Below are 25207 nucleotides of genomic sequence, written 5' to 3'. Positions count from 1 at the left end.
TCTAGTTTCAACAATTTTATCAGCAATGTATTTTTTTTTATCTACTACCACTACCATAACTTTGTAATGTTGTCACGTGGGTGATAGTATTTAATTTGAAAAATAAATCAATGTTGTGTTTGTTAAATTGAATTTTCTGTCAATGGTTAAATTTTATGAATATTTTTCCACTGGAAAAAAATTGTTGAAAATCAAATTCTATGTTTTTTTAGCCAATTTTCTTTTTTTAAATTCAATAAAGGATTTTTTGTTTAGTAATTTTTAAAAAATATTGTAATAATAAGTAAAGGAGGTATTAAGGCAAAGTAAAAGGATTTAAGATAAAGAAATTTTGATGTGTGTATTTGTATTAGGGAGAATTTTGTGATTTAGGTTTAAATTCATGAGGGTTATTTCAAACACGAACATGAAGTCATTGTCGAGGGGCTTTGTCAGTTAATCTATCTGGTTAATCTCTTTGAAGCGACACGTGTCTAATTAGAGCTTTAGTCACGTGACACCACATTTCCTTGTCTGAAATTAAGACCCATCTCTCCCTTGAAGTGAACAGTTTGATTTAATCTACAAAACGAGTTTGGTGGTGGGTTTTTAAAAACTTTTTTTGAGGGTTTGTTTTTTTGGAAAATTCTTCTTTCCATAATTATTACCCAATTATTACCCAATTATTACTTTAAAGTATGAGAGTAGTTGAATTTAATTGTATTTTTATAATACTTCGAAAGTGATTTTAGAAAAAAAAGTTCCAATTGATTTCAGTAATATTTTCTAATGTAAAAAAGGAGGAAAAAGAAATTTACATCTAAAAATTGACTACTCTTGAATAGCCTGAGGGAGGTCCAATACAAAAGAACTCAATTACCTGGTACCGTGAAGGTCCCTTGAGGCTTTGAGTGGTTTGTGGCAAGGAATGGCACGAACTGCTACAGCGCCAAGAGGATCGAAAAGAGGAATAGTGTATGAGGGTTTTCGGGGGTTTTGTAGGAGGAAGAGGACTGAACGTTAAAGGAGAGAAGGTGAGGCAAAACGAGGTGGTGGTAGTGGTAGTGGCAGAGAATATAAGGTGAAGAGGGCAAGGGCAGAGGGCGCGCAAAGGATGCAGAAAAGGGTGAAGCTGATGGTATAGGTGGTGGATGGAAATTGGGGGGAGAAAGGGAGAGTGGATTAGGGTGGTGGTTTTGAACCAAAGTGGAACGGGGAAATACAGGCTCAACTCCCCCCCCCACACCCCTCTCCTACCTTGCCTTCTACCCCCAGACTTCAACCCATCCTCTATCGATTCAACACCGGCAACTTGTTGGCTGCTGCTGCTTTCGCTTCGTGCCGGGACTATTTTCCCACCCAGAATGCAATAGCTCGTGTGTCCTTTTTTTCTCTCTCTCTTTCTCTCTTTCTCCCGAGAAATTCCTGGGATTCATGCTACTACTACTACTAGTCCAACGATCCACACAATTTGCTCAACGACCTCGAAATCGGATCAGGACAATTGGTTTCAAGTCTGCGGTCATAGAACACTCCCCAAGAATTTATTTATCAACTATTTTATTAATCATACCAATAATAATTCTAAAATTTTACATTCCTTTCTAAATTCTCACAAAATTTCCCAATTTTTTTTTCTATTCATCTATTCCTTTCTCGATTAATGAGCTTTTTAATCAATCACATACACGCTAATTACAATCTTTAATTGACTAAAAACAACAATTGTGTATTTTTAACCAACACTTAAATAGAACAAATACAATTACTTACAAAAAAAGTGATGTTTGTTTTTAGCACACACAAAAAATCGACCTCCTTTCCTTCAATTTTTGTACTTATTTTTGAGGGAACGTTGTGTCACCAACAAAAAGCAAAGAAAAAAAAAGGAAGGAGTGTCTTTTAAGAACAAAGAAATGTAAACAGACTTGTAGCCTGCTAAAGTTACATTGCCACGAATAAAACGATTGGAATAAGAAAACTACCACGTTGTAGACATATATTTTAAGCGAGTTTGCTCTTCGTGTTTACATTACAAATGTATTGCAATTTACAAAAAAAAAAAAACGGTCGCCTGTTCTTATTTCGAAATAATGACAATTTACTATATGTTAAAGGAAAAGAAGACAATCAAGGAACCAAGTTCACGTTTCAGACATTTTTTTTCATCATTAGAACAAATTATTCAGACATTTTTTTAATGCTACAGTTATTTTAATTTGTGACAATTATTTAGAAATACATTTTTTGTACAACAAATATCACTTTATTTGAATGTTAAATAAGTTATAAAACTTTTTTTCAAAAATGTTAGAACACGCCCTCTTAGAGGTGTAACACTTTTAAAACACGCCTTTAGGGTAGACATTTATTTAGGGCGTGGCAATAATAGGAAACTCCCACTTAGAGACGTGACAATGTTAAGAAACGCCCTCTTAGAGGCGTGGCAATGTTAAGACACGCATTTAGGATGGAGAGACATTTATTTAGGGGCGTGGCAATAATGGAACACGCCCTCTTAGAGGTATGACAATGTTAACACACGCCTTTAGGGTTGGAAGACAATTTATTTAGGGGCGTGGCAGTAAGAGACCACGCCTTATTAGAGGTGTGACAATGTTAAGACACGCCTTTAAGATGGAGACATTTATTTAGGGGCGTGTCAATAATGGGACACGCCCTCTTAGAGGTATTACAATCTTAACACACGCCTGTAGGGTTGGGAGACATTTATTTAGGGGCGTGACAGTAAGAGACCACGCCTTCTTAGAGGTGTGACAATGTTAAGACACGCCTTTAGGATGTAGATACATTTATTTAGGGGCGTGGTAATAATAGGATACGCCCCTTTAAAGGGCGTTACAGCGGTAATACATAAAATTTTAATTTAAAGACAAAATATTGTCTCTTGGAAAAAACGTTACTTACAAAAAACGTTACATTAAGCCCCACCCACAATTTAATGACTATTATCACTCCCACTTTTTGGGGGCGTGTCTACAAAAGTAACACCCACAATTAAGATTTAATCGTTAAGCTCCGCCCACAATGTAATGTGAATAGCCACGCTCACTTTAGAGGCGTGTCTAAGTATAGTAAAGCCCATAAATAAATATTTTTTTAAATTTCTTTTTAATAAAAAATACTAATATAAAAATTAATCGATTTATGTTAAATTTAATAATTTATTCGTTATTACAAATGGAATAAAAATAGTTTGACTCGACTAAACCGTATATATGAGTATAAATGTGAGATTTCAATATCTGAGCCAAAAGCCACCCGTTGCTGTTGACGTCAAAGGGAACAAAAGTTGAACGAAAGGTACCTTCCGCGCGTTTAAAGTGAATTGCAAGACGCGAGATTTGTGCGCGCGTTCACCAACGATAAAAAAAGGAAAGAAAAAAGCGTGCGAACAAAGTAGTCTGCATGAGAATAGAGTTGAAAGCAAAAGAATTTCAACCATCTGAGAAGTAGTGTTTCATTTTCAACGGAAAATATTTTTCCAAAAGAAGAAGAATATGAAAAAAAAGAAAGCTAATTCCGCTTTCAACAATGAAAGAAGGAAAAAAAATTTTTTTTTCTTTACATGAAAAAATGTTTATTTACTGCCATAGTTTTAGTAAAAAAAAAATATCTGCGTCTCTTTTTTGGGTTGTTGATGTATAATAAAAAAAAAAATGAGAAAGAAAAGGCTTTCTTTTTTTAGACAAATTACTAGAAAAATGGTTCATGAAGATAACTTGGGCGCAGGTGAGGTGGGTTAAGAATAAAGTTAAAATAAAAAATAAAAAAATTGTGTTGAGTAGTGACCTAGTTTCATTTAGAAAAATGTGTACTTCCTGTTGTAGAATTCAAGGTGTCGTGGACAGAAGACAATTTAAAAAGCATTTAAAAAAAAACGGTTCATTGTCTTCCATTCTGATGAAACGAGTATAGAAAAAAAAGTGGGTTCTTGATGTTCTCGAGAAAAACAATTAAAGATTTCTTACGTTTTCTACCTGCGGCCAGAAAGAGAGAGAGAGAGAGAAAGAATTCAAGCTTAATTCTTTCTGATGAAATACGGAAACAAACGTAGAGAAAATGAAAAAAGATTTCTTTCAGCAAGAGCTTACATTGCGAGAATTGAAACGACATCGACGTCGAGATGGAAGTAAAACGACAATTTTTTTTCTTTCATTTTTTTTTTTTTGTAGCTTCAGTTCAACTTGAAATAAGATTTTCTATATGTAGGGGAGGGTTATTTATTTTCATTTCTTTGGTAAAGAATTTTTCACTTAAAAGAGAAAAGAAAAAAAAATTTTCACATTCATATGAAATCAAATATTGACTGAATTCTGTATATAGATTTGAGTAGCAAATACCCTTTCTTCAACTGATTTATTTTCGAACCAAAACTGACACTTTAGCAAATTTTTGTCATTAAATTATTTTATCTAATTATTTAATTTATTTTTTTAAATGTTTAAAAAAATAAAACGTTTTTTTTTAAATTGAGCCTTTTAGATGGAGAAATAAGAAACGCCCTCTTAGAGGTATGACAATGTTAAGACACTGTTTTAGGGCGGAAAAACATTTAGGGGCGTGGTAATAATAGGACACGCCATTTTAAAGGAGAAATATAAGTTAACACTTTTATAAAAATAATATAACTGTAGAAATTTTTTATGTGAGCAAATAATAAGCCCCGCCCACTTTAAGGGCGTTTTTAAAAAAGTAACGACCACATTAAAGGCGTATTTTTAATAGTAACGCCCACAGTTTAGACTAAAAAATTTAAATACTGCTTTTTTTGCAAAAAATATTGTTACTTTACTCCTAGAGGCGTGGTTACATTAAACTCCGCCCATGAGTAGGTGAATATTGTAACTCCCACTTTTGGGGGGCGTGTCTACAAAAGTAATGCCCACAATTTAGAATCGAGGATAAAATATTGTGTCTTGCAAATAATAATGTTTATTCCCAAAGGCGTGGTTACATTAAACTCCGCCCATGAGTAGGTGAATATTGTCACTCCCACTTTTTGGGGGCGTGTCTACAAAAGTAACGCCCACAATTTAGAATTAAGGATAAAATATTGTGTCTTGCAAATAATAATATTTATTCCCAAAGGTGTGGTTACATTAAGCTCCGCCCACAATGAAATACGAATTTCTACGCCCACTTTTGTGGGCGTCGTCTACAAAAATTGAATAATAAAAAAAATCAAAATATTTAAAAAGGGAAATGAAAAAAAAACCCTTCTAATTAGTAAATTATTATTTAAAGTTCACTTGTTGAATAAATCAGTCAAAAGGAAAAATAATAATAATAAGGAAAAAAAAATTTCCTTTGTACTTAACGATCGTTAGTCTAAACATGACTTGAATAGTGATGTGCTTTCGAAAATGAAAGCACACAAGAGTTTCTGTCTCTTGGGAAAGCAAACTCCTTACAATTTTCATCACCCAAAGGCATGCTACGTTGAAAATGACCTGGGATGCGTTATAACGTCACGTAGAAATTAGGAATTAAGAATTCAGACCGCTGCTACTGTATGGCAAACTCTAAATATATATATGTATATTTATGTATATTCAGCTTTTAGGTATCACAATGACAAAAACTTTTCAAAATGTTCCTGAATGTTTGACACATTGTTGTATATTTAGTTTCAAAACACTATAACATTGTGTTTTCTTTTCTACATAAAAAAAAGAAAAATAAATGTTTTTTGGAAAAAATAGTCTTCTTAATGATTTTATCAGACATTAAAATTAGGAGGATTTTTTTTCTTATTGCGCAATGAATTAGAAAATATATAACAGATAAATTATTTCGAAATATTAATATAAAAATATTAAAAATATTATACAAGCACATTAAGTAGAACAAGTCAATAAAATGACCAGACAAGAGTATTTCTTCTGTTGGAAATAGAAAAATTAAATAAATGTAATATAAAGAGGTATTAAATTAATTTAAAAAAATTGAAATACAATAAATATAATTATAAAAATAAATTACTAAAAATAAAATATAATATAGAATATATAAAATATTTCATATTATTAAAAAGTATAAGACACAGATAGAGTTTATTGTTAGCGCAAGTGGTATAAGCAAAGCAAGTAGTAGTAGTAGTACGACTCAATAATCGGTCAGGCATTCTCACCGCTCTGTATCGAACTAACAATATTTAACTACAAAAAAAAGAAATAATGGGGAAATTTCTCAAAATGGAAAAGGAAAACGTGATCTGTATATCTAAATTGGCATAACTGAAAGAAGAGAGAGAGAAAAAAGTAAAAAAAAAAACAAGATTTACTTGTTTGCTACTGAATTATTGAATTTCCATTGAATCTAACAAAACGAGATTCTGCGGCTCGACTTCAAACGCAATAAAGAGACATTTTTCTAGATAGAAATTTATGTTTCCTTATTTTTCACACTTGTTTACTTTATTGAATTTTGTCACTTTTTATAGAGGGATTTCCCTAAAATCCTTATTTTATAACGCATAATAAAAACATTCCTTCTACAATCATCTAGATAATATTATTCGAATTTTTTTATTTAGATAATTTTTTCGAGATAAAATTATTTAAATTATTTTTTAAAAATAGGATTATCTATATATATATATATTACTAGATATTATATTTACTAGATATTATCTATTAGTAGATATAATATTATCTAGATAATATTAAGTAGATAGTATTATCTAGATAACATTAAGTAGGTTATATTATCAAGACTAGATTATGTTACATAAATAATATAATCATAATTATCTTGTTTACATTATCTTATACAGATAATATTATACAATCTAGATTATCCGATGAGATAATTTTGTAAATATATAGTTATTTATTTAAATAATATATTTGTACTAAAAATTTCTTTTTTCTCTTTTTTCTCTCTTTCTCGGGAAGTTTTATAATAATTAGTCTCTGGAGAATGTCATAGTTTGAATTCTCTTGTCACTCAACATTGTTCGATATACATAGTATATATATATATATATATATATATATGTATAGTTTTGTGTGTATTTTTCAAATTATAAATTAAACGAAAAGTGCGCAGAAAGTACTTTGACAAATCTCTCGAGTAACACAAAAAAAAAAATTAAGTCACAAAAAATGTTCTAGTTTTTTTTGTTATTTAAATTTTTTGTTGTATAAATCAAAAATAGTATAAAATTGAATTTAAAAAAATGAATTTTTTATTGTTTTCGAATACTAAAATATATTACATTTTAAAAATGTCAATTTTTATCTCCTATGAATATTAATATGTGTGCTATATATATGAATATTCAATCACTTATACTTAATATTTTATATTGTAATTCAATATATTCTGTAAATAAATTAAAAGTTTTTTCGTTTTTAATTTCTTACCATTATATTGTTAATTTCTATTATTCATTCTGTAGCAAGATTAAAAATTTAATAAAATTAAATTACTTTTTTAATATTCCATATAATCGTTAAAGTTTCTTTCATTACAAATTTAAAAAGAAATATATACATTTATTTATTCAATAAAAAAAATTTTTTAAATAAATAAAATTTTAAAACGAATCTAAATATTTATGCTCACTTTTGCGAATGATTGATTTATATATATAGTGGTGAGTTGAAACATTTTTCAAGGGATTTATGATACCCTGGGATTATGTAATATTCACTTGTAGCGTTATATAAAAAAATATATATATATTCTAATACGTAATAAAAGGATCAAAAAATAACTCAACTTTGACACCCACTACAAAATGCCTAAGGGGTCACCCCTATTGTCCATGTCAAGTGATGAAATAAAATATTTCGAAAGATAAATGTACTTTCCCTCGACCCTCGACTAGAAAAAGTATTTTCTTTTGACCCCCCCTATAAACATATATATTTTATTTCTTTTCCACCCTAAATCTATAAATATATTTCCAATAATTAATAATTTACCAAAATTCAGAAACTATATATACAAAACAAATAAATTATTTATTTTTATTCGAAACAAATAATATAATAGCGGTAAAAAAAAGAAAGAAAGTAGAACACAAAAGGAAATACAAATATACAATAAAGTTTTCGTTTTTCTTTTATATAAAATAAAAGAAATCTCATTACTAATAATATTCAACAAAAAAAATTGAAATTTTATTTCCTATAGAGCAAGAAAAATTCTTTATAGTGAGAAAAATTGCTATTTTACTCCCTATAGGGACAAAAATAGAAATTTTCTTCCCAGTTTGAAAACGTCATTTTTTCCCTAGGGTTAAAAACAAAAAATATTTCTCCCCTAGTGTGAAAAATTAACGTTTTACTCCCTAGAGCCGGAAATAAAAACTAAATAAATAAAATATTTCTCCCCTAGTGTGAAAAATTAACTTTTTACTCCCTAGTGCCGGAAATAAAAACTAAATAAATAAAATATTTCTCCCCTAGTGTGAAAAATTAACGTTTTACTACCTAGAGCCGGAAATAAAAACTAAATAAATAAAATATTTCTCCCCTAGTATGGAAAATTAACGTTTTACTCCCTAGTGCCGGAAATAAAAACTAAATAAATAAAATATTTCTCCCCTAGTGTGAAAAATTAACGTTTTACTCCCTAGAGCCGGAAATCAAAACTTTCCCCTTAGTGTGGAAAGCGATCATTTTCCTCACTAGGGTAGAAATTACTGTTTTCGGCCCAAGGAAGTAAAATAAAGAAGAAAATGAAAATAGTACTATTTTACCTTATTTTCCATCTCAGTGACATTTTTTTTGTGACTAACGTTTTTTTTTCTCTCAATACTAAAAGTCTTGCATACATAAAATAAAAAAAATTAATCAAATTTAAAAAAATTTAATTTAATATTATTATTATTATTATTATTATCATTTAAGTAAAATGTCTATATTTACTGAAAATCAATTGACAGTGTTGGCTCCGGGAGTTTGAGTTGTGATATTTCGGTTCATTCGAAAGAAAATTGTTACGATAAATAGAGTTGGCTAAAGTTGAAAACCTTCCCCGGGCAAGAACCTCTGGACTTGAGAGATTCAATAAACGAGTGAAGTAACTTTCCTCAATAAGAACGTTGGTACCTTTAAGAAAATTGACATCGTAAAGTTTATGTAACTACCTTCAAGTCTCTCGCAACTCATCCCATCTAAAGAAAATGTAAGAATTGTCTTTCACATGAACATACGTAAACACACACACACACACACACACACATATTTACTTGTGTAAGCGTCGATACAAAACTCTTTTAACTGTCAACAAACTATAAAAAAAAAAAAAAAAACCTCGCTCGATTTAATATCCTTTATATGCCATTAAATTTCCATCATACGAATCGAATAACAATTTTACTCTCACTTTTTTTTCATATAATAATAATTAACCCAATTTTTTATTTATTCACTCTCATTGATTAACATTGAATCGATATTTTTGTTTGCGAAATATTTAGAAAGGGAAATTATATTTTTTAACACTGGAGGGTAAAATATTTTTTTTTATACTTAGGATGTAATACAATAATTTTCTCCACTAGTGTGGATAATGGTTGTATTACTTTCTAAGGTCAAATAGAATAATTTTCCTCTCTAGTGTGAAAATGACTATTTTGCTACATAGTACTAAAATTTTTTTTCTCTAGTGTGGAAAGAGGTTATTTTACTACCTAGTATTGAAAATTATAATTTTTCCCCCTAGTGTGGAAAATGAACATTTTTGTATTAAAAACAAAAACTTTTTCTCAAATGTAGAAAGCTATTTTACTCCCTAGTATCGAAAATTATAATTTTTCTCCCTAGTGTGGAAAGTGGATATTTCACTCCATAGTATCGAAAATTATAATTTTTCTCCCTAGTGTGGAAAGTGGATATTTCACTCCCTAGTATCGAAAATTATAATTTTTCTCCCTAGTGTGGAAAGTGGATATTTCACTCCCTAGTATCGAAAATTATTATTTTTCTCCCTAGTGTGAAAAATGAACATTTTACCACTTAGTGCCAAATTACACTTGAATAATAATAATAATAATAAATTTTTCCATTAATTTTTCTTAACAATTTAATTAATTTTTTATTTCTATCCATTTACATAATAATAAAAGTCAAATAAAATTTATTGAAAAAAATGTAAGTGTACATTTTCTAAATTTCAGTGAAAAAAAAATACTCGTATTTCGAAAAATTTAATTCTTAAAGGCCTATAAAGAAAAAAAAATCGTTTCATTATTCACTTTAATGTACGATGAGAAGATTTCAAAATGGTTTAAGAGGTTGCTTCTTTATTTCCATCCCCACTCTCAATTCCCAAAAGTCTTCTCACCTCGGGGTATATACAAGACTTTTAGTAGTATTGAGTAAAAAAAAAAATCGTTAGTCACACAAAAAAATAACTGGAATGGGAAATAATGTAAAATACGTTCTTTTTCTTCTTCTTTCTTTTTTCCGGATATAAAGTAGAGAACAAAAAAAAACGTTTTAAGAAAAGGATTTTTGCTTTCTTCTTCTTCTTCTTCTTCTTCTTCTTCTTCTTCTTCTTCTTCTTCTTCTTCTTCTTCTATTCACAGTAAAACTAAAAGTAAAAAAAAAGAGAACAAAAAAAGTTTCTCTCATGTCACAAAATCAATTGACGATTTTTAGTTTAGAGTGCAATATATCAAATGTGTCAAGAGATTACAATGTAAAAAGTATATATATATATACATGTAAAGAAGACAAGAAAACATGAAACATCGACCGAAAATATTTTTTTAAATTTTTATTCCTGATATGTAAAATTTTATTGAAAATTAAATTGAAAAAAAAATTTATAATAACTTGGAATAATTACAGCATTATTATTATTACTATTATTATTATTATTTATAAAATAAATTTTAAATAAATATTGGCTTACGAAGAAAAAGATTTTTTAGGTTATGTTCTTGAAGTAAGTGAGAAAAGCAGAATGACCAACCGTGTAAATATAAAAAAATAGACTACAGCGCCACTGCGACAAAAAATAATAGCGGGAAATTTGAAAGTATGAAAAACTTTAAATTGTAATTAAATTTTAAATTGTATTGTCAATTTTTTTTAACAAATATAAATATAAAAAAATTTAATTAAATTAGTTTAGTACTAAAAAAAAATTAATAGTACAAAATAATTTAATTCGAATACAATTACTATACTATATTTTTATTGTTTTGCAATCTTTCAAGAATAACTGTTGGTATATAAAATGCTTTAAATTCAACTAATGTGAGTATTTTTTTTTTTTTTATTACAGGAACTTACTTTATATTGTACGACTTCATCGACTTCTTTGAAAAGGATCAAGCAAGTCGATTGGATAGAACCAAGTTCCTCACAATCATGAACACGATCTTTAAGAATATGTCGCAAATTGAACGAGATGCTATCACATTCCAGGTAAGTTTTTTTTGTGATAAATTCAAGTGATTTCTTTATTTTCTATAATTCTACTGTCATATTCATTTGTAAATATATTTTTCTCATATGTTGCATAGCTGATAATATTTATATTTATTTTATATGCAAAAATAATAAATATAATATTAATTAATAATTATTAATAATAATAATGATATTATTAAAAATTATATTATTATTAATAATTAATAATATTATTAATTACTAATAATTATTTTAACGAATAACAATAATTAATTAATATTTAATAAATAAATAATTATCTCTAAATATAATCTATCTTAGAACAATTATAATAATTTAAAAGAAAAAGTAATTTCTAAAAATTAAAAATCTCAATTCAAATATCATCTCAGCATTCTGAAAATTGAACTATCAAATGTCAACAACAAAAAAATCTCTTTTAATTGCAGCATCGATAAAAACAAAAAAAAAAAAAAAAAATCATGAATAAATTTCAATCATGGTTTTAAAAAAAACGACTTCATCTTTTTTTATCTCCTGAGTTTAGAATAATTAAACCTTAATTCCTTCTCTACAACCGGATGAAAAAAGAAAATTAAAAAAGAAAAAATAGAAGAACACGTAATTCAAAGTTGAAAATTCTTTTTTTTTCCTCGACACATTCCGAATTCAAAAGGCCTTTGGGACCTTTTCCTTACTATTTATTCATCTACTGAAACGAACCAAAAGTTTTTCTTTTTCTAGAATAGGTATATATATATACACAGGCTGACGATTTCCCTCATGCAAATTCTCCAGTGTTCGAGTTAACTTTCCAATTTTCCTGTTCATCCCCCTCCCAACGCTAACCCTTCCATCCCACCATTTCAATCAGTCGAATGCATCGATCGAATTTCATTCGCAGGTGCGATCTATACCTTCGACTTTTACCCTTTTTTTCCCCCTCAAAGTCACTCTTTTTCCTCAAAGCTTAAAAAAAAACCTTAGGAAATAAAACGAAAAATATTTTACTTCCTGAAGAAACCTTATTTTTATTATTATTTTTCAAACTCTTTCGATTTTATCTTGAAAATATGACCTTTAGTACAAAATATGTGCATACTTTACAATAAGTTATAAAAAAAAGTAAAAAAAAATGTTTTTAAATAAAAAAAAATACGAAATTTATAAAAATTTATGAAAACTCATAAGTTTATAAATTTTAAAAAATTAATAAATAGAAATATTAAAAATATTTTGTAACTCATAAAAATTCATAAAAAAATGCGTTATAAAAGTAGAAAATAAAAAAAAATAATAAAAAGAAATATTAAAAAAATTTATTATTTTCTAATAAAAAATTAATAAATAATAAAATTAATATTATTAATTATTAAAAAAATACAATTATTTTAAAACAGAAGTTTTCTTTTTTTTTCATTTTTACATTTCTGATTTATATCATGTTTTTTTCTATGCTTTTATATAATTGATTTTTGCAATTTTCCTCTCCTTCGTTTTGTTTTTTTAATTTAAAATTTATTATTTTATATTTATATAAATAAAAATCATAAATATATATTCATATTTATTTTTTATTTCACTTTCATATTATTCCATTTGTTTGTTTTTTTTGTATTTATTTTCAATTTTTGTTACCGCTTTTTTTTTAATTATAGATCGAGATTTTGTTGCAAAATTGAAAAAAAAATTTATTTTTAAATTTCTTTCTTTTTTTCGTTTGTTTTAATTATTTCTCGTTCACATCACATGTATTTTATAAACAAAAAAAAAAATATTTTCTTTGATCAACAATTTCTACGCATTCATATGGAAAAATTAATATTATTTCGATTAAAAATTTTAAACAAATAAACAAATTTGAAAAATCGGAAAATAATCAAAAATCATAATTGAAGTAAATTTTTATTCTCTTTCTCTCTCTCTCTCTCTTTTCTGGGGATATATTTTTTTCTACACACATTTTTCTGTTATGAAAACGCCCCTAAATCGCTCGAGTGTTAAAGCCCCGGTAAATATAAATATTTATAAGACAAACATATATGACAGTACATCCAGTTTGGATGAAAAGCTTGGAAAATCCACTTGGATTGTTTGTTTCTCTTATGTGAGAATAATCCGCACCCCGAGCTATGAGATTTTTTCATACATATTTTTAAATTCTCCGAGTCTTTCCTATTTTCTTTTTTTTTTTTACAAAAATTTAATGTTTCACAAATCGAAAAATCAATGAATTATTGAAAAAAAAAATTTGTCTTCTATTTTTTGCACATTGAAATATTTTATTATACAAATTATTATTATAAATTCTATTGCAAAAAAAATAAAATTTTTTTTTAAATTTAATTTATTACTTGTTATTAATTAGTTAATTAATTAATTTATATTTATTGTTATTAATTAATTAATAGATTAATTTATATTAATTTATAAAAAAAAATAGGTAAACTGTCAGGTTAAGACAATAATTAATAAAATAATTCATGTCATTAATTTTTTTCCCCAACGTGCTTAGATTGTATGTAGAATAAAACTAATGATTTTTTTTTCTCCCCTAAAAGATATATATATATATTAAATTAATCTTTTTCTTTTTAAATTAATAATTCATTGCATCAAGACGGTGTAGAATTCAAGAATAAAGTAAAATCTCTTGATACATTAATTTTGTAAAGGAAATTTTATTTTTTTTTCCAATTTTGTTTTACTGTCTCGAAATAAATTTATTCTTATCACTTTTTTCCTATTTCCAATCGTACATATACATATATATATAAAACAAAGCGTAGAAATTGCAGGGGATATATATATTTTTTCCTCGAAGTAACCGCATTTTATTTTTAGAAATCTCAATCCCTGAATAAAAATCACTTTTTGATTAATTCATTCAGGTTTATTCGCTTTAAATATAATCGAAGTGATAAATGTCAACATTTTATTTAAAAATAAACTTCAATTAAATGCTTGAAAAATTGAAAGGTTAAAAAAATTTTTATTTTTAGAAAATTGAATTTTTTTCCAAAAATAAATAAAAATTTCGCCACTATATACAAGAAAAAAAAATATATATATCTCTCTCTATATTATATTATAAAAAGATTTTGCATCTGTCTCCAGTATGGGTCATTCCATGTCAAGTGTACCCAATCAGTTTTTGATAAGGTTAGGTTAGATTAGCTACTCTTTACATGTGAATGACTCATATATGCCTATATTAGTATTTTAGTTCTGATTTTAAACCTCAAACCCACAGACACGAATTGACGTAGAAACACCCATAGATCTACTTATATTAATATTAAAACGAACCTAACCTCAAAAATCAAGGTTCTAGGTCTCCATTATTCAAGGTCATGGATCAAACATAACCTTAAAATTTAAGGGCATAGGTTTCCATGATTCAAGGCTTTAATTCGAACATAACCTCAAAATTCAAGGACAACATAGGTTTTGGGTATTCCCCTAACCAAGAAATGAACATAACCTCAAAATTTAGATAAAATTTTTATAATTTTAATATTTGCAATCCTTAAAAAAAATTTAAAAAAAATAAAAATAAAAAAATACCTTAATGGTATATGGTATATATATATATATAGGACAAATGGATTCATTGATAGTGTGTGTATGTGTATATTATTTTTTGGTCCCACTCGCGATATTTGATATTGTTTTACAAGCGAAAAGAAAGAAGAGTAAAAAAAATTGTTACACACATATATATATATATATATAGAGTTGAAACAAAACATGGTAAGAGCACTTCTTTTATTATTGGTTCGTGTCTGCTTTGCCCTCGGGGGGGAAAAAAAGAGGAAAGGGAAGAGGAGATAAAATACGAGGCAGATACTGGAAAGAAGAGCAGGTAATTGCCTGGTGGATGTGTCTCTCCTCTCTTTACGTCTTTTTTTTCTATCATCCCCAAAGAAGAATATAACAAATTCCTTTATTTTCAACCCCACTTTTTTTTCATTTTCTTTATTATAAATCACTGCAATGCTTTATGTAGTAATTAATTTTCATTAATAAAAATTAAAAACACTTATAAAAACAAATTTAATTTTTATATTCACGATTCCCTTATTACACGAAAAAACATAAAACTCATAATTTCTTTCTTCTCATAAATTCCTAAACAATAACTTATACAAAAAGTTTAAAAAACTTAGAATGTCTCATAACTCACAAAACTAAAGTAACTCATTATAATCATAATCACTCATAAACTCATATTTTTTCACTTAGCTCATAAAATCATGCAAGATAACTTAACGAAACTCATAATTCCTCCTGTAACTCATAAACAAAAACTTATATTCATAATATCTTATACAACTTATAGACACAAATCATACACCTCATAATTTCTCATATAACTCATAAATTCTAAAACGATAACTCACAGAAACTTATAAACCCTTAATTTCTTATATAACTCATTAAATCATAAAAATATAACTCATACAACTTATAATTCCACACGAAACTCATGAACAAAAACTCATAAAAGCTAAAAAACCAATAGATCGATTCAAAATGTCTCATATAACTCATAAAAAAACTCATAATTTCTATCAAAAAACTCATAAAAGCTAATAAAATCGTAAATTCAAAATTTCCCTACAACTCATATATATTCATTTAAATAAACATGTAATATGTTGTAAGAACTCATAAAAACTCTTAACTTGTAATTGCACAAAAATTTTGGGAAAAATTTCTTGTAGAGTATTTTTGACCTAAAATAATTGGAATATTTTGTTATTTTTTTTGCAATGTTTCACTCTTATTTTTATCTATTTGTTCGTTGTTTTTTGCAAATATGTATATATATATATGACTTTTGAAAAAAAAACAAATATAGATTTTTTTTTCTTTATATATAAGTTCAAGGTTCTCGGAAATTAAATTGTTCACGACAGGAAGGGAAAATTTATAACCTCCACACATACACCAGAGTATACATATGGACTTCCGGTGAACGTAAATCTCAGCCCTTTTTCAATGTCGAATTTATTTCTTATTCTTTTTTTTTTCATGTTGAAAAAATTCCCTTGGAAAAATACGTGAATTGTACTACTATATATATACTTTGAGATATTGAGAAAAGAGAAGTGCGGTCAACTTTTATCGGCTTATCAGTTCTCTAAAAAAGAAGTTTTCAACCTCTTGACCGGTAATTCTATCCTTTTCTTTGCGTTTATGTTATTTCTTTTTGGACCACCTGTGGGTTTTTAGTACCTCTCTCTCTCTATATATATAGTATTAAAAAAAACCACAAAATCGACTTTTTATTTATTTTTTAAAAAAGAAAATTACTTATTTCCACAATTTACAATATTAAATCAATTATTATTATTATTATTTGAAAAAAAAAAAATTTCGCATTTATTATTATTTTTTTAAATTATTTGATATTTATTATTAATAAATTAATTATTATTAAAATTTGTAAATTGTTACAAATAAATTAATTTTTTTTTCTTTGTCTTTTTAATATTTACATTTTTTATTAATTTCTATTTTCTTCGGCAAAAATTTCCGTTTGGCTTCGAATTTACTGAAGAAAAAACTTTGGAGATTTTTTTTTTCAAGTCTAAACGATTTAAAATACATATATCGTTTGTGAAACATCTTTTTATTAGTTTCGTGACTTTATTTAAAAAAAAAGAAATAAATAAAGTGCCAAGATAAATATTCTGTTGATATTTTTTTTTCACCTGCAAAAGTCAATGTTTATTTATGTCAATATGAAATCATTCGCTTTGACGCTCTCTCATACATGTGTATATATATATATATATTTTATTTTTTTCTCTTCGTCGTCCCTTTGAAAATTCATTGCGATTCGCCTCTCTCTCTCTCTCTCTCTCTTTATTTTCATCCGCGCATATTTTTCATCTCCTTTTTTTTCTTTAATCTGCGCCTTTTTTTCCCCCTATTTCCCGACTATTTTCAAACACACAAATATATATATATATACACACACACACTTTTTAATGAAAACGAGCGTTTCATCTTATTTTTCCAAATCATATAGAATCCCTCGAGGCAAATCAGTGCTTTGATCCCGCGCGTTCACAGAGAAAGAAAAAAAGAGAGAGAGAGAAAGAGCAATGTTCATAAAGTTGGTATATATAACCTCTTGGAACAATTTTGTCCTAGTGGGTCATCAAAGAATTTCTATTCTCTTGATCACTTTTTTTTATCTCGATATTCATATATATATATATATATATATATAATGTCACCTTTGACTTACTTTGCGGAGGCACATTATTATCCTCGCAATGAAATGAAAAAGTGGCGGAAATGAACCGCCAGGAATATTTGCATAATTAAAAAAGAAAAAGACTTTATATACACTTTTAATTCTGCCCTGTGACTTTTCCCTTGTGGCAATTCAAGATCTTCTCTAACACCTCTTCCTTTCAAAAAAAAAAAGAAAAAAAATATTTATCTATAAATTTTATTAGTTATTTTTATTAGAATATTAATTTTAATGAGGGACAGATAAAACGATAAATTATTATTTTTATGTTGTGACTAATTACTTGTATAATATTAGTAAAAATAAATAAAATAATAATTTCTTTTGTGCTAAATAAATCAATAAAAATGTAAAAAAAAAACAATGAAATAAAAAAAAAAATTAAAAACAACTTTTTTTTAGACTTCGATTTCGTTAAATGAGAAAATTTTTAGGTTATGTTAGCCGGAATGAAGCCACCGATCGTTAAGAAGCGCAAATGCGTTTGCGCTACTAAATAACTCTCTCATTGGTAGAAAAAGGGGCTCTTATTTCAAATGCTTTAAAAAACAGCGCCTCTTGCGTATGAATAGGGAACTTAAAAACGCTTTCTTAAGTAGACCAAATCATAACTAAATTAGAATTTAATTTTTCTTATACAAAAAATAATATTAAACCCTTTTTATGAACTAAATTATTATTATATTTATTATTATATTTACTGTATTTGTATTTTTAAATAATTTTATTCAGGACTAAATTTAGAAAATTTTTTTGTTTTTAAATTTTCTAAAATAAAATCCGAAAATTACAAAAATAAAACAATCAATTTTTGTCTGACTAAATTATGTTTTTTTTTTAATAATAAATGATCGAAAATGAACTTCATAATTTTCCGGCGTGGATTATTATTTGTGAAAATAATAATAAAAGCAGAAATCTCACTCTCTCTCTCTCTTTCTCACTCTGTGTTTTATTTATATACGCTTGATTTATACTGAATGTGCGGCTGAAGATAATGAGAAGCCTTTAAATTCAGACGAGGATTTTTGAACAACCACTATATAGTGAGCTTGATTTGAAATCGTCTCACTGTGGTTTCATTGCGGCCAGAAACGGTCGGCAGTGATGAATTACTTCTGCGCTAATCCCCGGATAATCCCTACAAATGATCTATTTCGTAAAATGCCACAACTCCTTCCATCATTCGGATTTCACCTTTTTAACCTTTGACTTTAAAAAAAAAATAAATATAATCGTATTTTTATAATTTTTTCTCATTATATTTTTGCCATTAATTTAGTTTAAAAAAATTTTTTTTTTAAATAATAATTATAAATTTTAATTACTTATTTTTACTTCATTAGATTTCTAAATAGAAAAACTATTTAAAAAATTTTTTTAATACAAGGAGGTAATATAACCTCAAATTAGAAAATATGTAAGTTGAAAATTTAAATTATTCTTTTAGAAATTTTTTTTTTTATTTTCAAGTTATGTCGAATCTTGATAACAAAACTAGAGAGAAAAAAAAAGAATTAAACATCAGTAAATTAATTCTCTGGGAATTTTATGTGGATAATTTGGAGGTTAAAAGGGACGAATGAGAGGAGAACCGAAACTTGCAAGTTTTACCCACTGTTTTCTAATAATGGTCTTTTTTCATTAGTGAACTTTGCAGACAGCTAAATCGATGAGAACCCGAAAGATTTTTCTTTCCCGGACCAGTTCGCTTATCGCGGTTTATATAGAAAGATTTACGTACGAGAGACTATAGTTACTCATACATCTTTTAGTCCGTGGCGGAAATTAACTTTTTTTTCGTCCCTTTTTTTTAAACCTAGCGAACTATTTTTTTACCCTATAAAACAATAAGAGCTGTTCATAATAATAATAATAATAATAATAATCTTTTTACATCTTTTTATTATTATTATTATTTTTATTATGTCGGAAAGAAAACTAATTTACAATTATTAAATAAATAAGAAGGTAATTTTACAAAGTCAATTTTTAGGTTATGAACGGTTGTAACCATTTCTTCAGGTGTACCAACTGCGTAGAAAAACAGCGCCACTGTGGCGCGGGAAATTTGAAAAAAGTAATAATTACATTATTGAAACACAATTATTTAATAATTAACTAATAATTTAATAATTCACTAACTAATATAAATAATTTATTCGTATCGAATAAATTTCAATAAATATGCGAGTAAAATTTGCTGATAAATTGATAATAATCGAGGAAAAATAACTATTGGACTTTTCTCATCAAAAAAAAGAAAAAAAAAATGCTCTGAAGTAAATTTCCGGAAAGGAAAAATTAGCATAGAAACAAGCTTTGTTTTCAATTAGCGATCGAAGCGGTGCTTTTATACAGTCCGTGTTTAATTTTCCGTTATCGTTTTGTGAGGTTTTACCGCAACGAAAGGATATCCGGATGATAAACACGCGAATAATAAGACAAAATACGATGCAATCTTGAATTTCTCAAATGCCTGCTGCTCCTCAAAGAAAAAAGAAAAAAAAAAAAAAAAGATGAAGCATTCTGAGATGGAAAATCAAGAGATTTTCAACATCACTCTCACACAGAAATTTAAACTGTCATCCTGTTATAATTTTGAAACTAAGCAATTATCAAAATGGATCTAAAAATGAATTTATCAATTTAGTTAAAAGGAATATCTACTAAATTAAATTGAAAGGAAATTAAAAAAAAAAAATAATTCTTTATTAATTTGGGTCAAAATTAATATTTATAGAACATTTTATTTTCTTCTATTCTAAATATTGATTAAATTCTGGACACTTGAGTCAAAGATAAATGAAGGAATTTTGGAGGTCAATTTTTTTTTTTTTTAGAAAACTACTATTGGAGATATCTCTACTTTTCAGTATTAAAGAAATCGATCTTCTTTTTATTTTTCTGTTCTAACAATTTGCTCTTTGGGATTGAAAGAAACCTTCTAAAAGTTAAGGCAGATTGTCGACAATAATATGACAGAAAAAAGTCGAGTTGACCCTTTGTTTTTTTTTTTTTTCATCAAAAGACTATTGTCTTCAAGCGGTATCTTATAAGAGACAAATTCGAATCTGAGGTTTATTTCACTTGTAATGAGATAATAAAATTTTTTACACTTTTATTGAAGAGAATTAATTTTTAATTTATTTTTTATTTAAAAAAAATTTTATTGAAAATTAATACTATTTTTAATTTACGTTATTTTATATTATAAATCAATTTTTATTTACTATTTTTATTTTACTATATTTTATATTGTAAATTAATTTTTTTTATCAACTATTTTTATTTAGATTATTTTCTTATTGAAAATTAATTTTTATTTAATTTTTCTAACTTGTTTATTTTCCTGTTTTCAAATTTCCCGCCACTAATGGCGCTGTTGTAGAATTATGCATTTTGAACTTTGGTATGCCTGCTTCTTTAGGGTCTCGAATACATAACCTAAAAATTAATTTTTTTTTCGTTTTATCTGGCGCCTATAAAAATAAATAAATTAATAAAATAAAGTAACTAAATTAAAAATTAAATTAAAATATTAAAATATAAAAAAAAATATCCCACCTTTCTCAAAATGAAGTTTAAACAATTTTTTTTTTTAATTTTTCTTTTTTCTATTTTAAAATTATACCACAACCACGCTATAAGTGGCAATTTTTCACTTCAGTTTCTTGTTTGAAAATTACTTGTAAGTTAATGACAATGTAACAAGAGGGCGATTAAAAAGAGGGAAAGGGAGAGAAAAAGAGAGAGGTCGGGGAAACATTGTGAAAAGATAATTGTTCACTATAGTAGAACAAAATGTGTTGACGACAATTCTTGTCATAAGGAGAAAATTGTCTGTCTAGTTATGTCCTGCAATATGGTCTCTACGTGTTCCCTTTACAACGAAATGAGTATTAAAAAAATATTTTCCAACACGCGTAAAGAGCGGTATACACAAAGGTGTAATATGAGTGGAAAAACGGATAGCTAGTTTAGTTTTCAACTTAATGAGCATTTCTCTCACATAGTTTACACCTCGAGGATATTGAGGCTGTAAACAGTTATATAGCAAAATCAGGCCACTGGGCTTGGTTAATTTAACATGTGTTTAATTTCAAAAAATTTATTTTTTTAATTTCTTTTATATATATTTAAAAAAAAAATTTTTTTTTATATTTTTTTAAATTTAAAAACATTTTTATTTTTTTTTAATTTAAAAAAAAATTTTTTACATATATTTTTAATTTATCGACATAGAAATCTACTTTACCGACTGATGGTAAGGTTTTATTATTTAATTTTAAATTTTTATTTATTTTTTTAAGACTACATTTTTTTAAATTTTAATTAATTTTTTCTTTTTTATTTATTTTTTTTACTTCTATTTAGAAAAAAAAACAACCGAATTCTAATTTCCGATAAAGTTTATTTAACATTTAATAAAATTTTTTGTTATAATATAAACTATATATGGATAATTAAATAAATCCTTGAAAGAAGAGGGAACATTAACTTAGATGAGGGTAGTTTCTTCGTGGAAATGAAGTTCAATAAGGGCTGTTTCTTCTCGATGGAGTAATTAAGACGGGCAGTTGGGAAATATAGGACACTAAAACTCATTGACACTTAATCAATTTGAACAGAAATCACACACACACATATATATATATCCACTACTTTTGTACTACGATCCAGTAACAAGACTTTATTTAATCCCTTTCTTATATACAAGACACCCTCGACAACTTTTGCCTTAACTTCCCTCTCACATTTCAATTCCAGAAACTTTAAACTCTCTTCTTTAAGGTAAATCCTCGCTTTATTTAACGAGTTTTAATAACTTTATTTTCAACTCCTCTCTATCGTGACAAATTTTCCCCTCCAAAAGACACTAATTGCTGGAAAATTTAATTTTTCTCTAATAGTTTATTTTTTTCTAAACGAAATATTTTCTAAATATTCAATCAATTCTGTGTTAATCCTAATTTTTTAATTATCAAAAAATTATAGAAAATTAGATAAAGATTTATAAGAAAAAAAATTCTGAATAGCATTGTTGAAAATAAAAATTAAAGTTTTTCTATTTGTTCAAGTTATTTTTTTTTTATATTGATGGAAAAATGTTCGCTATTGAAGCTTCCTGACTGCAAGTTTTTCTATATCTTTTCTATGTATGAGCTGATATCGAGAACGTGAGCTTGTCGAATTCTTGGTGAAAAACCAATTTCGTCCAAAGTCGGCAGCCTCTATATGCTAGAGGAAGTTTTGTCGAGTACAAAGCTTTACTTGGTTATATATAAAGCCTCGGGCAAGGAAACCCTACCACCACCACCACCACCACTACCCCCCACCCCTTTTCCTTAATGCCTGGTTCCCATATACTTTACGTGTGGCTTATCACAGCCATAACTGTCGGTTATCGGAGGGAGGAAAAGCCACTTATCCATTAAGCATAAACGATAAAGTAATTTGAATTATCTTATCAAATAAGTAAAATAATCTTTAAAATATCCCCTTTTTTAAAAAAAATATACAATACAAACAGTAAATTGCTGGAAAATTTGCCTTGAATAAGTATATATAATTATTATTAAAAATGTTTATAGTAAAATTTGGTTTTATGGCTTTTTATAGGACAAGTAAAAGATATTAAGAAACATCTTTAACGTTTCGGAATCGGTACCGATTCCCTCATCAGAATTTATTTCATCTAAAAGAACAATGTTACAATTAGAACTATTTTAAGGTTATAAATTCAAAAAATGCGAAAAAGAAAAATACATACTAATTAATCCTGAGGAATTAATTTTAATAGTTGTGAATCAAATAAAAGATCATTTCTGAAAAGAATTTTGGTTATATAATAATTTAAAATTTTAAAAATACTTTAAATCTTTTTGTTATTAAATTCAAAACATACCTGTTAGTATTATTAAGAAATTTTTATGATTTGAGAAATGATATGTAAAAAATTAAAATATTTTAAAAAAGGGGAAATTTAGAAAACTTTTTTAAAAAATTATTAATATTAAAACGGATTTTTTGATCCATTTTTAGTTGAATCACAACCACTAACTGACAAAAACATAGAATCATATGACATGTGGAAAATAGGTTAGGTTAAGTATTGTGTAAGTAACGCAACGTTTCATAAAGACGATATGATATACGGAGTTTTACAAGAATTTGAAAGTCTTTTTTACGAAAAACAGATTATCATATATAAATACATTAAAGAGAATAATTACAGTAATTTTAAAAGTCTATTATATGTAGAGTCAAAATTTGCTAAATCATTCATTATATTTAAACTTTTGTCTTTTTGAATTTATAAATGGTATTAAATTTCTTTTAGATTCTACATATTTTTCTTTTGATAATAAATATTTTAAACAAATTTTTGGTACTCCAATGGGTTCTCCCATTTCTTCAAATTTAGCTGATATTGTCCTACAAGACTTAGAAATAGAAGTTTTTAATTCATTAAATTTTCAGATTCCTTTCTATAGAAGATATGTCGATGATACTTTTCTTATTGTTCCTAGGAATAAATTAGACTTCATCATTGAAAAATTCAATAGTTATAACCCTAAATTACAGTTCACGTATGAAATTGAGAAAAATAATTCGATTTCCTTTTTAGATTTAAAAATAATAAAATTACCTGATAATTCGATCATAACCAACTGGTTCCAAAAAAGTACATATTCTGGACGATATATTAATTTTTTGTCCAATCATCCAATAAAACAAAAAATTGGTATTATTAAAAATTTAGTAGATTCTGCAATATTGCTAGCTGACAAAAGATTCCATTTTGAAAATCTAAATTTAATTAAAGAAATTTTATTATTAAATAACTACCCTTTAGAATTTATAAATAAACAAATTAAAGCAAGAACTTTTCAATTACAAAATTACAACAATAATAATAATATTAATAAAATAACTAAAAAAGACTTTGAAGTTGACAAATATCGTACTTTTTCTATTCCTTTCCATAACAATCTTTCTTACAAATTTAAATCGGTTTTAAACAATTATAATATTACAACACTATTCAGAAGAGGCTCTTCTCTTAGTAAATTTATTAAACTTGGTAAAGATAAATTGGATAACATGAAAAATAAAGATGTAGTTTATAAACTTGAGTGTAAAAACTGTGACAGTACCTATGTTGGACAAACTTGTAGATTACTTCAAACCAGATGTAAACAACATAAAACTAACTACCGTTTAGAAAAAAAGTACCACTCTGTTATTACGAAACACAGATTTAAAAAATTTAATGATGGTGTCGATCACGATTTTGATTGGAATAATGTTAAAATTTTACACCAAGAAAGTAGTTTACCAAAAAGAAAAATTGCAGAAATGTTTTATATAAAAAAAGAAAAAGACAAAAGTTTAAATATAATGAATGATTTAGCAAATTTTGACTCTACATATAATAGACTTTTAAAATTACTGTAATTATTCTCTTTAATGTATTTATATATGATAATCTGTTTTTCGTAAAAAAGACTTTCAAATTCTTGTAAAACTCCGTATATCATATCGTCTTTATGAA

General features: G+C 26.5%; 2 protein-coding genes across 2 annotated transcripts in view; one reads left to right on the top strand and one right to left on the bottom strand.

The window, feature by feature from the left end:
* The window catches only part of LOC127281377 (acetylcholinesterase-like), a 171940-nt gene that overhangs the window by 72183 nt on the left and 74550 nt on the right, over positions 1-25207 (top strand). Inside the window, exon 2 of the mRNA XM_051305066.1 lies at positions 11251-11393. Coding sequence (XP_051161023.1) covers positions 11251-11393 — 143 coding nt within the window. The remainder of the gene's footprint in view (positions 1-11250; positions 11394-25207) is intronic.
* The window catches only part of LOC127281383 (phosphorylated adapter RNA export protein), a 264174-nt gene that overhangs the window by 205032 nt on the left and 33935 nt on the right, over positions 1-25207 (bottom strand). The gene's annotated exons all lie outside the window — the stretch shown is intronic.

The sequence above is a fragment of the Leptopilina boulardi genome, unplaced genomic scaffold (genome assembly GCF_019393585.1).
Source record: "Leptopilina boulardi isolate dan_hultmark-lab unplaced genomic scaffold, ZJU_Lbou_2.1 LbouV2_266, whole genome shotgun sequence".
NCBI lineage: Eukaryota > Metazoa > Arthropoda > Insecta > Hymenoptera > Figitidae > Leptopilina > Leptopilina boulardi.
This window is presented reverse-complemented; position numbering and strand designations above follow the sequence as displayed.